Source organism: Ovis canadensis, chromosome 24 (assembly GCF_042477335.2).
Source record: "Ovis canadensis isolate MfBH-ARS-UI-01 breed Bighorn chromosome 24, ARS-UI_OviCan_v2, whole genome shotgun sequence".
Classification (NCBI taxonomy): domain Eukaryota; kingdom Metazoa; phylum Chordata; class Mammalia; order Artiodactyla; family Bovidae; genus Ovis; species Ovis canadensis.
This window is the reverse complement of record NC_091268.1, coordinates 33956088-33977225: the sequence shown is the minus strand read 5'-3', so window position 1 is coordinate 33977225 and position 21138 is coordinate 33956088. Positions and strand designations below refer to the sequence as shown.

Sequence of the window (21138 nt, the reverse complement as noted above, 5' to 3'; positions counted from 1 at the left end):
GCCTTGACATACTCCTTTTCCTATTTGGAACCAGTCTGTTGTTCCATGTCCAGTTCTAACTGTTGCTTCCTGATCTGCATGCAGGCTTCTCAGGAAGGTCAGGTGGTCTGGTATTCCCATCTCTTTCAGGATTTTCCACACTTTATTGTGATCCATACAGTCAAAGGCTTTGGCATAGTCAATAAAGCAGAAATAGATATTTTTCGGGAACTCTCTTGCTTTTTCGATGATCCAGCGGATGTTGGCAATTTGATCTCTGGTTCCTCTGCCTTTTCTAAATCCAGCTGGAACATCTGGAAGTTCACGGTTCACGTATTGCTGAAGGCTGGCTTGGAGAATTTTGAGCATTACTTTACTAGTGTGTGAGATGAGTGCAATTGTGCAGTAGTTTGAGCATTCTTTGGCATTGCCTTTCTTTGGGATTGGAATGAAAACTGACCTTTCCAGTCCTGTGGCCACTGCTGAGTTTTCCAAATTTGCTGGTATATTGAGTGCAGCACTTTCACAGCATCATCTTTCAGGATTTGAAATAGCTCCACTGGAATTCCATCACCTCCACTAGCTTTGTTCGTTGTGATGCTTTCTAAGCCCCACTTGATTTCCCATTCCAGGATGTCTGGTTGTAGGTGAGTGATCACACCATCATGATTATCTGGGTTATGAAGATCTTTTTTGTACAGTTCTTCTGTGTATTCTTGCCACCTCTTCTTAATATCTTCTGCTTCTGTTAGGTCCATACCATTTCTGTCCTTTATCGAGCCCATCTTTGTATGAAATGTTCCCTTGGTATCTCTAATTTTCTTGAAGTGATCTCTAGTCTTTCCATTCTGTTCTTGTCCTCTATTTCTTTGCACTGAACACTGAGGAAGGCTTTCTTATCTCTCCTTGTTATTCTTTGGAACTCTGCATTCCAATGGATATATCTTTCCTTTTCTCCTTTGCTTTTCACTTCTCCTCTTTTCACAGCTATTTGTAAGGCCTCCTCAGACAGCCATTTTGCTTTTTTGATTCCTTTTTCTTAGGGATGGTATTGATCCCTGTCTCCTGTACAGTGTCATGAACCTCCATCCATAGTTCATCAGGCACTCTGAGATCTAGTCCCTTAAATCTATTTCTCACTTCTACTGTATAATCATAAGGGGTTTGATTTAGATCATACCTGAATGGTCTAGTGGTTTTCCCTACTTTCTTCAATTTCAGTCTAAATTTGGCAAGAAAGAGTTCATGATCTAAGCCACAGTCTGCTCCTGGTCTTGTTTTTGCTGACTGTATAGAGCTTCTCCATCTTTGGCTGCAAAGAATATAATCAATCTGATTTCAGTGTTGATCATCTGGTGATGTCCATGTGTAGAGTCTTTTCTTGTGTTGTTGGAAGAGGGTGTTTGCTATGACCAGTGCATTCTCTTGGCAAAACTCTATTAGCCTTTGCCCTGCTTCATTCTGTACTCCAGGCCAAATTTGCTTATTACTCCAGGTGTTTCTTGACTTCCTACTTTTGCATTCCAGTCCCCTAGAATGAAAAGGACATCTTTTTTGGGTGTTAGTTCTCAAAGGTCCTGTAGGTCTTAACAGAACCCTTCAACTTCCGTTTCTTCAGCGTTACTGTTCAGGGCATATAGACTTGGATTACAGTGATATTGAATGGTTTGCCTTGAAAATGGACAGAGATCATTCTGTCGTTTTAGAGATTGCATCCAAGTACTGCATTTTGGACTCTTTTGTTGACTATGATGGCTAATCCATTTCTTCTAAGGGATTCCTGCCCACTGTAGTAGATATAAGGGTCATCTGAGTTTAATTCACCTATTTCATAGAGAGATGGCTTTTAAAGTGAGCCTAAAGTTTATTCAGGAGCCAGCTAGATCCATTTACAACCTAGGTGAAGAGCTCATGTTAGGAAAGCACTTGGGATCATCAGGAAGTTGAAGGAAGCTTCTTGTAATTAAAGACCAGGGAGCAAGGCAAAGATGAGATTTCAAGGAGCTTGGGATTTGAGATCTTTTTTTTTTTTTCAGAGTGGTTTTAAGTTCACAGAAAAATTGAGTTGAAGATACAGAAATTTCTCATATATCCTCTGCTCCCACTCATGCATGTTGTTCAGTCATTCAACAGTGTCCAACTGTTTAAGACCACATGGACTTCACCTACCAGGCTTCCCTGTCCGTCACCATTTCCCAGAGCTTGCTCAAACCTATCTCCATTGAGCCGATGATGCCATCCAACCATATTGTTCTCTGTCATCCCCTTCTCCTCCCTTCAATCTTTTCCAGCATTGGAGTCTTTTCCAATGAGCAGGCTCTTAACATCAGGTGGTCAAAGTATTGGAGCTTCAGCTTTAGCATCAGTCTTTCCAATGCATATTCAGTGTTGATTTCCTTTAGGATTGACTAGTTTAAGCTCCTTGCCATCCAAAGGACTGTCAAGAGTCTTCTCCAACACCATGGTTTGAAAGCATCAATTCTTTGGCACTCAGCCTTCCTTATGGTCTAGCTCTCACATCCATACATGGCAACTGGAAAAACCATTACTTTGACTATATAGACCTTTGTCACACACACATGCATAGCCTCCCTTGTTATTAACATCTCCCACCAGAATGGTGTATTTGTTTATAGTTGATGAACCTACATGGACACATCTTATCATCCAAAGTCCATAGTTTACATTAGGTTTCACTCTTGGTATTATGCATTCTATGAGCTTGAATAAATATGTAATGACATGTATATTCTCTGCCCTAAAATTCCTCTGTGGGGTCTTGGTTTTGTTTTGTTTGTTTGTTTGTTTTTGCTAAATATGAGGAGTAGCCCCTGCAGGGCTGCAAATTTCAGGCAGGATGTCTTAATAATAGTCTTATCTCTTAGCTAATAGGAAGTTGCTATATAACGCAGGGAGCTTATCCCAGAGCTCTGTGACAACCCAGAGGGGTAGGATGGAGGGGGCGCTTGGAGGGAGGCTCAAGAAGGAGGGGATATGTGTGCATTTCTGATTGATTCATGTTGTTGTATGGCAGTAGCCAACACAACACTGTAATTATCCTCCAATAAAAAATTTTTTAAATAGCTTTATCTCTAATTCTTGTCCCAAACAGGTAAAATGATAGAAGATTACTGGGGGGTATCAAGAAAGATTCTCGGAGATCTGAAATTCTTGGAAAGTCTCAAGACGTATGACAAAGACAACATTCCTCCAGTGGTCATGAAGAGGATCCGGGAAAGGTTTATCGATCACCCAGATTTCCAGCCTGCTGTAATTAAAAATGTATCATCTGCATGTGAGGGTCTGTGCAAGTGGGTGAGGGCCATGGAGGTGTATGATCGTGTGGCCAAAGTGGTGGCTCCCAAACGGGAGCGGCTAAAGGAAGCTGAGGGGAAGCTGGACACACAGATGCAGAAACTGAACCAGAAGCGAGCAGAGCTGAAGCTAGTGGAAGACCGCCTCCAGGCCCTGAACGATGACTTTGAAGAGATGAATACCAAGAAAAAGACATTGGAGGGAAACATTGAAATCTGTTCCCAAAAGCTGATCAGGGCAGAAAAACTGATTAGTGGTCTTGGAGGAGAGAAAGACAGATGGACAGAAGCCGCTCGGCAGCTGGGCATCCGTTATACTAATCTGACGGGGGATGTGTTGTTGTCCTCTGGGACTGTGGCTTACCTGGGGGCCTTTACTGTGGATTATCGGGCTGAGTGCCAGAAGCAGTGGTTGGCCCAATGTAAGGACAAGGTCATCCCTGGCTCCAGTGATTTCAGTCTTAGCAATACATTAGGAGATCCTGTAAAAATTCGTGCCTGGCAGATTGCTGGGCTTCCCATTGACTCCTTCTCCATTGACAATGGCATCATTGTATCCAATTCCAGACGCTGGGCCTTAATGATTGACCCTCAGGGGCAGGCCAATAAATGGATCAAGAATATGGAGAAAGCAAATAAGCTGTCAGTCATCAAGTTCTCAGATACCAACTACGTGAGGACACTAGAACACGCCCTGCAGTTTGGTGCCCCAGTCTTACTAGAAAATGTTGGGGAAGAGTTGGATGCCTTTATTGAACCCATCTTGCTCAAGTCCACATTCAAACAGCAAGGGGTTGAGTACATGAGGCTTGGTGAAAACATCATTGAATACTCCAGAGATTTTAAGTTATACATCACAACCCGTTTGAGGAACCCACATTACCTCCCTGAGGTGGCTGTGAAAGTCTGTCTCCTCAACTTTATGATCACTCCCTTGGGCCTCCAAGATCAACTCCTTGGCATCGTGGCTGCCAAGGAGAAGCCAGAACTTGAAGAGAAAAAGAACAAGTTGATTGTGGAAAGTGCCAAGAACAAGAAACAGCTAAAGGAAATTGAAGATAAGATATTGGAGGTCCTTTCCCTTTCTGAGGGCAACATACTTGAGGATGAGACTGCCATCAAAATTTTGTCTTCTTCCAAAGTGCTGTCTGAAGAAATCTCTGAGAAACAGGAAATTGCTTCAGTGACAGAAACACAGATTGATGAGACCCGTATGGGCTACAAGCCAGTGGCTGTTCATTCTGCCACCATCTTCTTTTGTATCTCTGACCTGGCCCACATTGAACCCATGTACCAGTACTCCCTGACATGGTTCATAAACCTCTACATGCAGTCTCTGGCCCATAGCAAGAAGAGCGAGGAACTAGAGCTACGGATTGAGTACATCATTGATCATTTCACCCTCAGCATCTACAACAACGTCTGCCGCTCTCTGTTTGAGAAGGACAAGCTGCTTTTCTCCCTCCTCTTGACAATAGGAATCATGAAAGAGAAAAAGCAGATTAATGAGGAAATTTGGTACTTTCTTCTAACTGGAGGCATTGCCCTGGACAACCCTTTCCCCAACCCAGTTTCTGAGTGGCTGTCTGAGAAGGCATGGGCAGAAGTGGTCCGTGCATCTGCATTGCCAAAACTGAAAGGCCTTATGGAACATTTGGAACAAAATGGTAATGAATGGAAGTTCATCTATGACTCAGCCTGGCCCCATGAGGAAACATTCCCTGGATCTTGGAAGTTTCTTCAAGATTTGGAGAGGATGGTGATCCTCCGATGTTTGCGGCCCGACAAAATGGTTCCAGCCGTTCGGGGGTTCATTGCTGAACACATGGGAAATGTATACATTGAAGCCCCTACGTTTGATCTCCAGGGGTCCTACAATGATTCCAATTGCTGTGCACCGTTGATATTCGTGTTGTCTCCAGGTGCAGACCCAATGGCAGGTAAGGGTAGAATGTTGTCTGAGGAATATTAATAGATGGATAACAATAGCTTGTCCCTATTGAGCAGGAATCTCAAACTCAAATGGCTTTGAAGGGCAATCCAGTTAACAGACTAAGGCAGGGCTGGGACTACCTTTTCCCAGGCAGTCTTTTCTGGCCTAAAGAGGGCAGCTCTTTTGTATTGTGCCATTTGATAATGTGATCTTAGGATGACCAGATTATCTGCTTATTCAAAAAGAAACCAGAAATTACCCATTTTAAAAAAATATTTATTTATTTGGCTTCGTCAGGTCTTAGTTGCAGCATATGGCATCTTCCTTGCATCATGTGGGATCTTTCTTTATGGTGTACTGGCTTAGTTACTCTGTGGCATGTGGGATCTCTGTTCCCTGACCAGGCATTGAACTTGTGTCCCCTGCACTGCAAGGCAGACTCTTAACCACTGGACCACCAGGGAAGTCCCAGAAATCACCCATTTTTAAATCTTGATAACTCATTCAATTTTTTTCTTAAAAAACTTTGAGAGGGTTAGCCAGGGCTAGATTTAGCCTGGTGACTGCTAGTTTATCACCTTTGTCTTAGACCATTTTCTCAGACCATTGTTTCTCTCAGCTATGCTTTTTTCTCTTCTTTGACTCTTTAAATTTTTTGAGTAATTAATGCCTCATGTAGTCAAAAAAAAAAAATGCAAAAAGCATAGGGTTATGGCTCCATTAGGACCATTTTGTTACCTCAACAGACATTTGGCAAAGTGGGAGAACATTTTTGTTCTCACAAATAGAGGGTACTACTGGCATTTAGTAGGTTAAAGTAAAGGATGCTGCTAAACAGCCTACAATGCCCAGGACAGCCCCCACAACAAAGGATTATCCAGACTATAATATAAATAGTACTGGGGTTTAGAAGAGCAAAAGGTACATCTTCCTCCTAACTGTCTCAGAAATAATTGCTACTAGTAGTTTGTGTAATTTTTCAGAAAGTGTGTGTGCATGTAAAAGGGTATGAGTTATTGATAGAAATAGGTTGTTTTCTATTCTGTTCAGTTCGGTTCAGTCGCTCAGTCGTGTCTGACTCTTTGAAACCCCATGAATCACAGCACGCCAGGCCTCCTGTCCATCACCAACTCCCGGAGTTCACCCAAACTCACGTCCATCGAGTCAGTGATGCCATCCAGCCATCCCATCCTCTGTCGTCCCCTTCTCCTCCTGCCCCCAATCCCTCCCAGCATCAGCGTCTTTTCCAATGAGTCAACTCTTCGCATGAGGTGGCCAAAGTACTGGAGTTTCAGCTTTAGCATCATTCCTTCCAAAGAAATCCCGGGGCTGATCTCCTTCAGAATGGACTGGTTGGATCTCCTTGCAGTCCAAGGGACTCTCAAGAGTCTTCTCCTGTTAGGGGATCTTAAAGCTTTAGTTTTCTCTGTTGTTGAATGAAAAAAGAATACCAGAAATGTAAGTGACAAGATTGCCAGCTCTCCTGTGAAAACAGAAATTTGACATGTATTTTGACCTTGTTAGAAACCCTGCTTCAAAGAAAATCAGAAGAAGGAGCTGAAATAAACTGGTATTTTTCCAGGTTCCAACACTTAAATTATTGTTATTGTCAAAGCTCAGTTCATGACCCCTTACTAGCATCTTGCTTCTTCCCTATGTTGTTTCTGTGTAGGCTTATGTGGTAGGAAAAATGAGGGGAAACTAGGAAAAGTAGAGAAAAGAAATGGAGGAAACAGTAGAATATGCTCTGTAAAATGATGATGTGTTGAGAGAACAGGCCTGTAAAATATAATGGTGTATGTAGCTTATTCCTGTCCCTCTATACTAGAGGCTTCATCAGATTCAGCTTGGATGATGTCCGAGGCAACCGCAGATGCTGTGTCCCTCATAGCGTGTCGCATTAGGAGACAGATACTGTCTGGTTGTCGTTTATCATTAGACTGATCAGTGGGTTTAGGAGTTGTCAGTGTGATTCACGTCAATACTCCTCTCCTGCCTCCTTTATAAAATTTCCCATCGGCCTTTCACCTAATATGGTGGCTCTCACTCTTGGCTGCACATTGAAATCACCTAAAGAACTTTAAGAAAATCTCCATGAAAAAACAAATACTGTATAATATCACTTATATGTAGAATCTAAAATATGGCACAAATGAACCTATCTATGAAACAAAACCAGACTCACAGACATAGAGAAGACCTGTGATTGCCAAGGAGGGGTTGGGAAGGGAAGGCTTGGAAGTTTGGGGTTAGGAGAGGAAAATTATTGTATATTGAATGGATAAATAATAAGGTCCTACTGTATAGCACAGAGAAATATATTCAGTAGCCAAGGATAAACCATAATGGAAAAGAATGTATATATAACTGAATCACTTTGCTGTACAGCAGAAACTAACACTACACTGTAAATCAACTATATACTTTGATAAAAATAAATTAAAAGCAGCCAGTGAGAAAAACAAGATAACCTACAAAGAACAGCAGTTAGACTAGCAACCAGTGTTTCAATAGCAACAATGCAGTCAGTGGAATAATGCCATCATTGTGCTAAAGGAAAATATGCAAACATAAAATCTATCTTTCAAGAATGGAATGAAATAAAGAGAACATCTTAATTAAAAACTGAAAAGAAGAAAGAAAATCTTCATGTGCACGCTTTGCCTTCTACCAATTAAATTAAAATCTTTGTAGGTTAGACCCAGGCACTGTGTTTTATAAAGCTTTTTGGGTAATTTCAACATGCAGCCAATGTTGGGAACCAATGACCTAATGGTTTTATTGGCCTTAGAAAATCATTACCCAGATGCATTATTGCATTAGGGACTGCAAAATGATGATAATTTAATTCTATCATTCCTCCCTCATAAATTAGCTGGAACTCTTCCATCAAGAAGAATTTTTCTTTATCAACTCTTTGGTTTACTCAGGCAGCAAAGGTTCTTGCTCATACACTATTTACCAGCTTTCAGAGTAATGAAAGCACTAAGAAGGTGGCTTTCTGGTACATTTATTAGTGCATGGGTTTTAACATAGTGAATGTTTCACATATAGTACTGTTTTACTCCACCCCTGCCATCATTCCTTTTGATGCTCGGATTATTCATCCTTTAGCCTATTAGGATAGGAGTACTTCCATGGCGATATGCTTTTCACATAACCCCAGTAGTTTTTGATGACTTCCTTGCTGTGTAGAACTACCATATATCATTCAGGCTTATCTTGAACAAATGTTTCTCCAAGGAACTCCAATTCCTTTATTGGGTCATGGTATTTGGAAACCTAGGGTTCCTGTCACTACGGAGTACATCATTGATTGCAGACCTTACTTTCCACTCATTATCTTTTTGGCTGCATCCACCCTGCTGTTTTCATGCTAATTTTTAAAATGTATTTCTTTCTGGTTGCAATGGGTCTTCATTGCGGCACATGGGCTTTCTCTAGTTGTAGAAAGCAGGGGCTACACTTCATTGAAGTGCATTGAGGAGGCTTCTGTTGTAGCGGAGCACAGGATCTTATGCATGGGCTTCCATAGTTGCAGTACCTGAGACTCAGTAGTTGTGGCACAAAGGCTTAGTGTTGCTCTGTGACAGTCTTCCCAGACCAGGGATAGAACCTGTGGCTCAAAAGACTTCATGTGATCTTTGGGTTTCCCTGGTGGCTCAGATGGTAAAGAATTTGCCTGCAATGCGGAAGACCCAGGTTTGATCCCTGGGTCAGGAAGATCCCCTGGAGAAGGGAATGGCTACCCTCTCCAGTATTCTTGTCTGGAGAATCCCATGGACAAAGGAGCCTGATGGGCTACAATCCATATGGTCACAAAGAATCAGACACGATGGGAGAGAGTAACACTTCCACGTTGAATTTTTATCTTCAATAACAATGCTTTCCATTTCTAGAAGTTTTATTTGTTTTGTTTCAAATTCATGTATTTTTTTCCCATAGAAGTCTGAAATTTAGGCTGACTCAGGAAGCAATGCAGAAACTTGTCACTGGCTTAGAGCCTGGGTAAAAACAAAAAAGCAACAATTGTTTGGTGAGAAATTAAAATACCAAGCCTAGGCTACATGCAGATGAGGCTTTTAGAGTTATAGTACCCTGTGTATGGGATTCTTAAGCTGAGAAATTTCCTGCAAAACTGATCCAGAAGGGGAAAACCCTGGGGACACTAGTGTTTGTATATACAAAATTGTTCTGTTAGGGCATTCCTTAAACCCACAGTATGTCAGACTCCCACAGAATAACACAAACTTGCTGATTGTGAACTGACAAGAAAAAAAAAATTATAAACTAACACATCACTATAAGGGGTAATCAGCACATCAAACAATTAAGAGAATTAATACCCTCCCCAGGATTATGGGGATATTATGGGCTGAATTTGTCCCTCCCAAGTCTGTATGTTAAAGGCATAATTCCTAATACCTCAGAATGTGACTGTATTTGGAGATAAGGTTTTTAAATAGTTAATTGTGAGGTCATTAGGGTAGGTCCTAATCCAATATGACTGATGTCCTTAGAAGATTAGAACACAGATATAATGACAGGGAGAAGTCCATGCAAGGTCACAGTGAGAAGATGACATGAGGAGAAAGTGAAAGTGAAGTTGCTCAGTCTGTCTGACTCTTTGCGACCCCATGGACTGTAGCCTGCCAGGCTCCTCTATCCATGGGATTTTCCAGGCAATAGTACTGGAATGGATTGCCATTTCCTTCTCCAGGGGAGCTTCCCAACCCAGGGATCGAACCCAGGTCTCCCACATTGTAGCCAGACACTTTACTGATGTAAGGAGAAAATGGCCACAAACAAGCCAGGAAAAGAAGCTCAGAGGAAACCAAGCCGGCCAGCACTTGGATTTTTGATTTCTAGCCTCCAGTACAGAGAGAAAATAAATTTCTGTTGTTTAAGTCATCCAATCTTTGGTTATTTGTTATGGCAATCCTAGCAGATTAATATTGTCTCTGGGACAGACCATAAAAGAAACACACCTAGTTGAGCTATTTCAAATCCTGAAAGATGATACTGTGAAAGTGCTGCACTCAATATGTCAGCAAATTTGGAAAACTCAGCAGTGGCCACAGGACTGGAAAAGGTCAGTTTTCATTTCAATCCCAAAGAAAGGCAATGCCAAAGAATGCTCAAACTACCTCACAATTGCACTTATCTCACACGCTAGCAAAGTAATGCTCAATATTCTCCAAGCCAGGCTTCAGCAATATGTGAACCGTGAACTTCCAGATGTTAAAGCTGGTTTTAGAAAAGGCAGAGGAACCAGAGATCAAATTGCCAACATCTGCTGGATCATGGAAAAAACAAGAGAGTTCCAGAAAAAAACATCTATTTCTGCTTATTGACTATGCCAAAGCCTTTAACTATGTGGATCACAATAAACTGTGGAAGATGCTGAAAGAGATGGGAATACCAGACCACCTGACCTTCCTCTTGAGAAACCTGTATGCAGGTCAGGAAGCAACAGTTAGAACTGGACATGGAACAACAGACTGGTTCCAAATAGGAAAAGGAGTATGTCAAGGCTGTATATTGTCACCCTGCTTATTTAACTTGTATGCAGAGTACATCATGAGAAACACTGGGCTGGAAGAATCACAAGCTAGAATCAAGATTGCTGGGGGCAATATCAATAACCTCAGATATGCAGATGACACCACCCTTATGGCAGAAAGTGAAGAACAACTAAAGAGCCTCTTGATGAAAGTGAAAGAAGAGAGTGAAAAAGTTGACTTAAAGCTCAACATTCAGAAAACTAAGATCATGGCATCTGGTCCCATCACTTCATGGGAAATAGATGGGGAAACAGTGGAAACAGTGTCAGATTTTATTTTGGGGGGCTCTAAAATCACTGCAGGTGGTGACTGCAGCCATGAAATTAAAAGACGCTTACTCCTGGGAAGGAAAGTTATGACCAACCTAGATAGCATATTGAAAAGCAGAGACATTACTTTGCCAACAAAGGTCTGTCTAGTTAAGGCTATGATTTTTCCAGTGGTCGTGTATGGATGCGAGAGTTGGACTGTGAAGAAGGCTGAGTGCCAAAGAATTGATGTTTTTGAGCTGTGATGTTGCAGAAGACTCTTGTGAGTCCCTTGGACTGCAAGGAGATCCAACCAGTCCATTCTAAAGGTGATCAGTCCTGGGTGTTCTTTGGGAGGAATGATGCTAAAGCTGAAACTCCAATACTTTGGCCACCTCACGCGAAGAGTTGACTCATTGGAAAAGGCTCTGATGCTGAGAGGGATTGGGGGCAGGAGGAGAGGAGGACTACAGAGGATGAGATGGCTGGATGGCATCACCAACTCAATGGACATGAGTTTGAGTAAACTCCGGGAGTTGGTGATGGACAGGGAGGCCTGGAGTGCTGCGATTCATGGGGTCACAAAGAGTCAGACCCGACTGAGTGACTGAACTGAACTGAACGGAAAAATCATTAAAGAAGAAAAACTCAAAAACAAATATAACACTGGCTGCCTCTGAGGAAGAGAGATGTGAAAGAGATCTACTTGAAATTTCACTGTCCAAATACCAGTTTTCATGGTAGGTTTGTAAAAGCCCAGTTCCTAAATTAACTTATTTACAAAGCAGAAATAGAGTCACAGATGTAGAAAACAAACATAGTTACCAGCGGGCAAAGAGGGTAGGGATAAACTGGGAGATTGGGATTGACACATACACATTACTATGTATAAAATATATAACTAATAAGGACCTACTGTATAGCACAGGGAACTCTTTTTAATATTCTGTAATGACCTATATGCGAAAAGAATCTAAAAAAGAGTGGATACATGTATTTGTATAATTGATTCACTTTGTTGTACACTTGAAGTTAACACAGACCCCGTGGACTATAGCCTGCTAGGCTCTTCCACCCATGGGATTTTCCAGGCAAGAACACTGGAGTGGATTGCCATTTCCTTCTCCAGGGGATTTTCCCAACCCAGAGATCAAAACCTGGTCCCCCACACCACAGGCAGACTCTTTACCATCTGAGCCACCAGGGAAGGCCAAAATACTCGAATGGATAGCCATTTCCTTCCCCAAGAGATCTTCCCAACCCAGGGTCTCTGGCACTGCAGGCAGATTCTTTACTATCTGAGCCACAGGGGAAGCCAGATCAACTATACTCCACTAAAAATGAAATGTAAACCCCCTTTTCTGTGTTGTTATTGTAAATATGGTCTTAAGTAGCCTGTTCTCTTTCAAAAGTCCTTTTTCTTCCTAATTTCAGGCCTGCTGAAATTTGCTGATGATCTTGGCATGGGAGGTACCAAAACACAAACCATCTCCCTTGGCCAAGGCCAAGGCCCTATTGCTGCCAAAATGATCAACAATGCCATCAAAGATGGGACCTGGGTGGTCTTACAGAACTGCCATCTGGCCACAAGCTGGATGCCTGCTCTGGAGAAGATCTGTGAGGAGGTGATTGTTCCTGAGAGCACCCACGTGGGATTCAGGTGAGATGTTGTCCCACCACTGTGTCTCTGGGCCCCAGTCTTGAGCTCCATATGTCATGGTAATGACTGGGAATCCAAACAAGACAGTTCAACCCTCAAGAAGCTCTCAGTCTAGTAGAAGGCAGACCATATATGAATAATGTTGATACCATGCAGTACCTGCTGTACTTGTTTGAACACGAATGGACAAGGAAGTTGAGGAAGGCCTTGAGTATTGAAAGATAAATAGGAATTTTCCAGGAAGGACATTCCAGACAAAAGGGACATTTGTAGAAGCAAAGGAAACACCAAGAAGTTATCTTGTGATTCTGGGGTATATGCTGTGAGAAACTGTTGTAGGGAGGTGATATGATATGTCTGAAAAGATAGATTTAATACCAGCAAATTAGTTTTAAAACTTATTGGTCACCCCCCCCCCAAAAAAAAAAGAATCCCACCTGTAGTCTAGCTACTTGCTCTATCTTCTATTTCTGGAGATCCATAGAATTTTAATCAGTATTGGAAGCAGCCATTTGTTTTCTATGAACTTTAAAGTCCAGCAAGACTAGGCCTAAATTTTTGCATTTAGAGAATGATGAAATGAACCAGATAGGCTTTCAAGTCTTTTAACTTAGATTTTCAGTGATCTTCTTATTCTGGACCGGGGTGAGCAAACTATGGCTGAATCCAGTCTGCAGCCTATGTTTGTATAGCTTGCAGTCTAAGAATAGCTTTACATTTTTTTATGGTTGAAAAAATTGAAAGAAGAATAATACTTTATGACATGTGAAAATGATATAAAATTAAATTTCAGTGTCTATAAATAGAATTATAAAGTTTTATTGAAATATAATCATATTCACTCACATAATGTCTACAACTGCTTCTATGCTTCAAGTTGTTGTGACAGAGACCATATGGCACACAAAGTCTAAACCACTTACTATTTGATCCTTGATAGGGAAAGTTTGCCAAATCCTGTACTAGGCAACAAAGTTTGCTAGTTATTTTTATTTTAGTTATGTCTGGCTGAAAATAGAAAAGTGTTTGGTGTTTATTTACAAAGCCAGATTAGGCCATAGTTGATTGTATTCATGTAAGGCTCATACAAGTTTAATGTAGAAGTTTAAGAGGAAATCCATTAATTTCAAGGATTCTATTTTGTATGGGATGCTGAGTTGTTTCATTTATTATCAGTTACATACTCAATGAAGAAAAATTATTCATGTTGACATCTAAGACTTCTTGACCCCAAAGTTGGAGAAGGAAATGGCAACCCACTCCAGTACTCTTGTCTGGAAAAGTCCATGAATGGAGGAGCCTAGTAGGCTACAGTCCATGGGATCACAAAGAGTCAGACACAACTGCATGACTTCACTTTCACTTTCACTTTTAACTTAACCCCGAAGTCACAAGCTTACGTGCTTCCACAAGCCAGCAATGTAACATAAATGACTGAAGGGGATTGGGCACAAGAAATATTCCACTTTCCACATTGCAGTAGCTATCATCATGGGCATTCAGCCTCAGTTGAATATCAGTAGTGGGTGGTGGGGACTGTGGTAAACTAGAAGCACATGCCCCTTAGACGGTAAAGCATCTGCTTACAATGCAGGAGACCAGGGTTCAATTCCTGGATTGGGAAGATCTCCTGGAGAAGGAATTGGCAACCCACTCCAGTACTCTTGCCTGGAAAATCCCATAGAAGGAGGAGCCTGGTAGGCTACAGTCCATTGGGTCGCAAAGAGTCGGACACGACTGAGCGACTTCACTTCCATTTCCACTACTGCCTAATGACAGCTAACTGTTGCCAAGCAGGCATGAAGGCCTCTTGTGTCCAGATTTTCTGATTATTTTAAAGGAAAGATGGGAAACTAGAATTTTAAAGAATGAAAACGAAAGGAAGTGAAGTCACTCAGTCGTGTCCAACTCTTTGCAACCCCATAGACTGTAGCCTACCAGGCTCCTCCATCCATGGGATTTTCCAGGCAAGATTACTGGAGTGGGTTGCCATTGCCTTCTTCAGAGGATCTTCCCGACCCAGGGTTCGAATCTGGGTCTCCTGCATTGTAAGCAGACGCTTTACCGTCTGAGCCACCAGGGAAGCCAGAATTTTAAAAGAAAGCCTAGATTTGTAAAAGCTGGCAACTACTTCAAAAATATGTTGCAGCACTGTGTTGGTTAGCATGGTGAGAGTTAAACATCAGCCAGCTGCAAACTGAGGTTAGGTCATAGGCCACCAGTTTATGGCCTCTCCTTCCCCTCTGAGCCCTGTGCCTGGACCATAGCAGGCTGCCCACCAGCCCTTACCACATCCCCAACATTTCTTCCTCCATGTGGTTGTTCAGCCTGTGTCTTTAATGACTTTTCACCCCCAAATCTGCCTGTTGGAAATCTTTCTAATGTCTAGCAAAAAAAACTCCACAAAAATGAAACAAAACAGATGCCACATATGTATGTAGCTTGAGCCTGAGTAAGAAAAGCAAATGAAAGACAATATGCCAACATGTTAACCTGTAGATGGTAAAATTATATATATATATGTTTCTTACTAAATACTTTTGCCTATGTTCTCATTTTTTTATGGACATAGATAAATTTTTATTATTTAAGAAAAAAAGTCTTCCATATTCTCAAGACCCATTTCCAATGCCACTGGCCTCTATGACAGAAGTCAGCAAACTTTTCCTGTAAAGGGCCAGATAGTGAATATTTTAGGCTCTGCAGGCCATATTGTCAAATGCAGCTATTCAACTTAGCTATTGTAGCATGAAAGCATCCCTAAATAATTTGTAAATAAAGGGGTGTGGCCATGTTTCAATAAAACTTTATTTATAAACATAGGTTAAGGCTAGATTTGACTCCCTGGCAGTAGTTTGCAGACATCTGCTCTCCCCACCCCATGTATCCCCACAGCCTATTACTTCCCTTCCTCCCTGCAGTCTTGATTTTAAAACTTCTTGGCACTGCTTGTCTTTTCTCCCCTCCTCAGCTCCCATTTCCCTTCCCCTCCTCTGCACACCCCCCACCCTGCCCCTGACACCCCCAGCAGCAAGACTGTGAGTAATCTGGAAGCAAGAAACAAAGTGTGTCCTTGTAAACCCCACCTGACCTTGCTATACCTCTGTTTCCTCACTGGCAAAGGGGATGGTAAATCAGAGGGTGGCTGTGAGGATTAAAGTAAATGAAGGGACATAAATTCTCAGCATTGGGTTCAACATCTATCAGAGTATAAAAAAATGGTAGTTATTTTTTTTGTTACTGTTTTTTAATATATGTATTACATTGCTCTAAATAATTGGATCTGTTGCTTTTCTAGACTCTGGTTAACCAGCTATCCATCAGAGAAGTTTCCAGTCAGCATCCTCCAGAATGGGATTAAAATGACCAATGAGCCCCCTAAAGGGCTCCGGGCCAATCTTTTGCGCTCTTACCTCAATGACCCCATCTCAGACCCCGTGTTCTTCCAAAGCTGTACCAAAGCAGTAATGTGGCAAAAGTTATTGTTTGGCCTTTGCTTCTTCCATGCCATCGTTCAAGAGAGGAGAAACTTTGGACCCCTAGGTGAGAGATGACAGCATACCTGGATTGCTGGGGGAAAGATCACAGACAGATGTAGAAATGCATTCAAGTTTGTACTCAGGGTTGCCAGTAAAATAAGGTGTAAGAAAAAAGATAAGGTATAAGTACATTCCATGTAATATTTGGGGTATATTTATACTAAATATGATTTGTTGTTTATCTGAAATTAATTTCACTGAGTGTCTATGCATTTTTCTTTAATAAGTCTGACAACCTTATAACCAGATTAGGATTAGGGTCAGGGAAAGAGGTGATGCTCCAGAATCAGAGGTCTCCTAATTACTGAAGTTATGTGATAATGAGAAGATTGAAAGCTCTTCCCTTTGGTGTGTATTTGCCTAGCTTGGGTACAATGGCCATTCTCCAGGGAATTTTCACCAGGTACTTTATAACAGTTTAGGTTGCTCTCTTTACATGTGCATAACAATGAAAGAAATACAACTGGGAAATCTGTCTGTGCTTCTTCTTGCAAAAAATAAACATAAATTTTTTTTATTAATGTAACCTATCCATGGCCTAACTTGAGTGACTTAGTGTTCTTGTTGGAACAAATCATCAAACTAAATACAGATCTCAAGTCACCATGATTTTAAGGATGGATTATTTTTCTCATGGAGAATGGATGGATATCCATATCATTTCTCATGGATCATTTTTCTCATTATTAATCCCATGGGCTGCCTCTGATTCTTTTCTTGAAATGACCCACCCCAAGGTATTCTTAGCAATTTGGGAGGGTTACCAAAGGAGGCAAACTGTCTTCTTGGTGATCCTCTCCGAGCATTCTCTTTCCTTCTACCTGTCCCAGCTGGCTCCACACCACCTGATCTTCCCCTTAGGGTTTCAGGGATGAGACAGCCAAAGTGGACACTCCCTCTACACTTGCATCTCACACACCACATTCTTCCATCCATGCCTAACCTCCAAAAATCCATACAACAATTTGGCTTATAGTCCACTGCCCAGTTCTGTTTTATTTGCCAGAACACAAGTTTTGGGGTTTTTTTTAAATTTATTAATTAATTTATTAATAATAAATAATTGTTGGCTGCACTGGCTCCTCATTACTGCCTGAGGGTTTTCTCCAGCTCCAGCGAGTGAGGGCTACTCTTCATCGCAGTGGCTTTTCCCATTGAAGAGCACCAGCTCTAAGGTATGGGCTCAGTAGTTGTGGCACATAGGATTAGCTGCCCCGCTGCATGTGGAATCTTCCTGGACCAGGGATCAAACCTGTGTCCCCTGCATTGGCAGGCAGGTTCTTAATCACTAGACCACCAGAGAAGTCCAAGTTTTTGTTGTGTTTAATTTGAATGTGAATTGTTTAGGATGAAATTAAACATCTCCTTTGAATGCAGGTCCCACCACACCCTACTGTCTTACATCAGGCCTGCTTCATACATTTATGTTACTTGTATAGCCCCACTGGGCATTTATCATTATAAACTTTGGAAATACAGTGCAAGGAGGGGAATTCTCAAAGCTAACTTAGTATTGCTCAATCACAGATCCTGCTCTCTACCTGGTCACTAAGTTGTATCTGAGTCTTGCGACCCCATGGACTGTAGCCTGCCAGGCTCCTCTGTCCATGGGATTCTCCAGGCAAGAATACTGGAGTGGGTTGCCATTTCCTTTTCCACTAAACCTATGCTTTAGTGCTATTTTTGGCATTCTATGCGCCATCTCCTTCTCCAATGCATTACCATGGTATTCCAGCCAGGGTGAATAATCCTATTCCACAAATCCCAGGATGGTAACATCTTCCTTAACAAATGGGGAGATCCATAAGGAAATTGACTTTAGAATGGATGTTTTCTTCAGGCAGTACGTCTCCCACGCTGGCAGTAAACGCCAAAGCTAATTGTTGCTAATAGGTGCTTAATATTCATGGGACTGAAAAGAGGCTCTTGATCCATTATGATGTTTAACTTTACCAGCCTGATCTCGGAGTGGGAATTAAGAACTCTCATCCCTGAAGCATCTGATTCATCTTTGCCTCATGCAGGTTGGAATATTCCTTATGAATTCAATGAATCTGACCTGCGGATTAGTATGCGACAGATCCAGATGTTTCTGAATGATTACAAGGAGGTGCCATTTGATGCTCTGACCTACCTGACAGGTATTTATGGGAGGAGGCTTTGACAACCATAAACCTCCACAATTATGCTCCACCTTCCTGCTCCTCTGCTCCCAGCTCCATTCGTTTACTCACTTATGCCTTCAACAAACATTGAGCTCTTACTGATGCTGGTCACCATGCTGGATATTGTAAAACAAGAAAAAAAAACATACCAAAAAATCAAGATCAATCCCTCCCCTTAAGTGGTGCGCAGTCTACAAAGGGAGAGAAATATAACAAAATAAATGACAATACATTGGTAAGTTCAATAAGAGAAACATTTATAAAGTAGACAGGCAGCACAACAATTAAATTTCAGATATGGGCTGGGGATGATTAGGGATAACTTCCTTAAGGCATTAAAGATGGTTTTGAGGGATAAGTAGGGTTTTACAACTGGAAGAAGAAAGTGGGAGTGAGTGGTGAAAAAAGAAGGCGAGTGCTCCCAGCAGAGACACCCTGAGGTGAAAATGACCCTTGCTGGTTTGTATTAAAGCAATTCATCAGTGGTCTTTTATTAACCGTTCAATATATACCAGTACATAATATGGGAGAATGTAAATATATAAAACTTGGTCACTGCCCTCAAGAAAAATGCCATGTAACCCTAGAGAGAGGAGATAGAATATAGATGGGCTAAATAAGTGGATTACTATGGCCAAAAGTCAAAGTGCAGCTCAAAAGAAAAACCTGGGCATCTTCAAGGTCACTTACAAGTTTCTCCTTCAACTCTGGATCCTTTCCCCAGTCAAATGGCAGGTGCGTTATCTACATCATTCAGTTTTCACAGTAATCTTATAAGCTTCATGTTAGTGACCCTGTTTTACAGCTGGCAAAACTAAGATCTTAGCACAGGGGTTCTCAGCTAAGGGTGATTTTACCTCCTAAGGGACATTTGACAAATTGAAGAGACATTTTTTGTTGTCACAACCAAATGGATGTGCTACCGGGTAGAGGCCAGGATGCTGCTAAACCTCCTTCAGTGCACAGGACAGCCCCCTACAACACAGAACTACTCAGGGCACAACATGTCAATCATGCCAAGATTAAGAAATTCTGCTTTAGAGTGATTAAAGTAAAAGATGACACAGACCTTACTTCAACACAGTGTCCCCTAAAACAAAACCCCAAGTGACATGCACAACATAAGTTCAGTGGATTTTAGTTTGGTGAAAGAACTTTTCCAAATAAGTGAGCCATATTCCCATTATTCCAGGCCACACAGAAGCACATCCCAGAGCTCTTCTTCAGATCACAGAATGCGTGCATAAGTGTCCTGGAATATGGTCTTAGCGCTGAACTGCCTGGCAGCTTATTAGCCAACCCACCCCAGTTGTGCCAGCTGGCCTGAGAATACTCACTTTCCAACTGTACCAATCAGGATAGACTAGTTAGGCTAAGATGACATGCAATCTCCAAATCTCAAGGATGTAAGACACCAAAGGTCTATTTCTTGCCCATCCTGTTATACATATCCAGTGTGAACTGGCAAGGCTCTCTGTTCATTGTAATTGTCTACCAGAGGCACAGTTGGCAAAGGCTTTACCAACTTTTGATGCCACCATCTCAACATATACTTGTGTGGTCACTGCCACAGGGGTAGCACTGAAGAGCTCATGTTGGGAATTAAATATGCAAGAAGTTGTCACCTGGCCACACCTTACTGCAAGAAGTGTAGTGAGGGAGTGTAGGAGAAGGGAAGGGTAACCTTCCTATGTGCCTGGAAGGAAAGACGAACCAGATGGAGATGACTATCAGAGCTCTGAGACCAAGAGACAAACTAACCAAAGAGGTAGGTCTTGTTTGGAGAGTGGTGATCTAAACAGATGGACTGAAGTCGAATACATTCTTAATCTGGTACCCCCAGCTCTGTGGCAGAGCCAATGGGAAATCTTGAAGAGATATAATACAAATCCCGTCTCTGTAGAAACTTGTGTTCTTACTGTAAAGAAGAGATATATAAGTAAAGAAATGCACTTTCCCTCATAAACCCAGGGCCTTAAGGGTACCCCCCGAGGTAGACTTTGCTGATGAGGGGGTGGTGGTGGCACCCTGAGCCATGACCCTGCACCTCAGGTTTACCTTCACCTGCAGTCCCTCTTTGGTCCCTTCTAGCACTGCCAGGCTGACTTCAGCGGGGAACCACTCTCCTAGTGTCACCATAAACCTATTTACAGCTGGGACAAGCTGTAATGTTCACGCTAAATTTTGCTAAAGGCCTGAGAAGTCAACACAGAGAGATCTAGGTGGTGGTTTAAGGTAAAGCAGTTTCCATAGGGCTCAAATTATTACTCAGTAGGTATAAGCGTCCCCTTAGTCTCTTACTTCTCCCGTTATGAGCCACCAAAATGTTCCTCTTAGTCATTTAGACCCCTCCAATGCCAAAAGAAGCTGAGGCCTCTTCAACTTGTCATATTTCCTGCTTCATGTCCATAGACCTGCCCTTTCCTAGCATGGTTGGAATTGGAAATGAACCCACCCTTCAGGAGAGGTTTTGCATGTGCGCACGTGTGCACATGCACATACACACACACACACACACACACAGATGTGTCTTTTTCTTTCAGACCAATGTGTTGTTCCCAACTTCCAAATATCAGGTAATACACACACTATTGAATCTGATCCAGCTAGAAAATGCATCCTGGGTTGCTGTCTCCTCAAAAGAATTACCTAATTCTTTTTGTAGAAATCTGAGTGTAGAAACCTGAGCTACGGAGAATGATGTTGATGATGGGGATGGGGGTAAGAGAGCCATAT

The 21138-nt window shown here is 41.9% G+C and overlaps 1 protein-coding gene and 1 long non-coding RNA gene across 2 annotated transcripts in view; one reads left to right on the top strand and one right to left on the bottom strand.

The window, feature by feature from the left end:
* DNAH3 (dynein axonemal heavy chain 3) overlaps nucleotides 1-21138 on the top strand; it is a 234734-nt gene that overhangs the window by 199336 nt on the left and 14260 nt on the right. The window contains 4 exon segments of the mRNA XM_069570315.1: nucleotides 3092-5233; nucleotides 12473-12698; nucleotides 15997-16241; nucleotides 18262-18378. Of these exon segments, the coding sequence (XP_069426416.1) occupies nucleotides 3092-5233; nucleotides 12473-12698; nucleotides 15997-16241; nucleotides 18262-18378 (2730 nt within the window).
* On the bottom strand, nucleotides 8221-18980 carry LOC138429130 (uncharacterized). Its single transcript, XR_011252697.1, has 3 exons — nucleotides 18372-18980; nucleotides 16112-16268; nucleotides 8221-9230 (listed from the first exon to the last, which is right to left on the bottom strand). It is a non-coding gene; the product is annotated as an uncharacterized lncRNA (long non-coding RNA).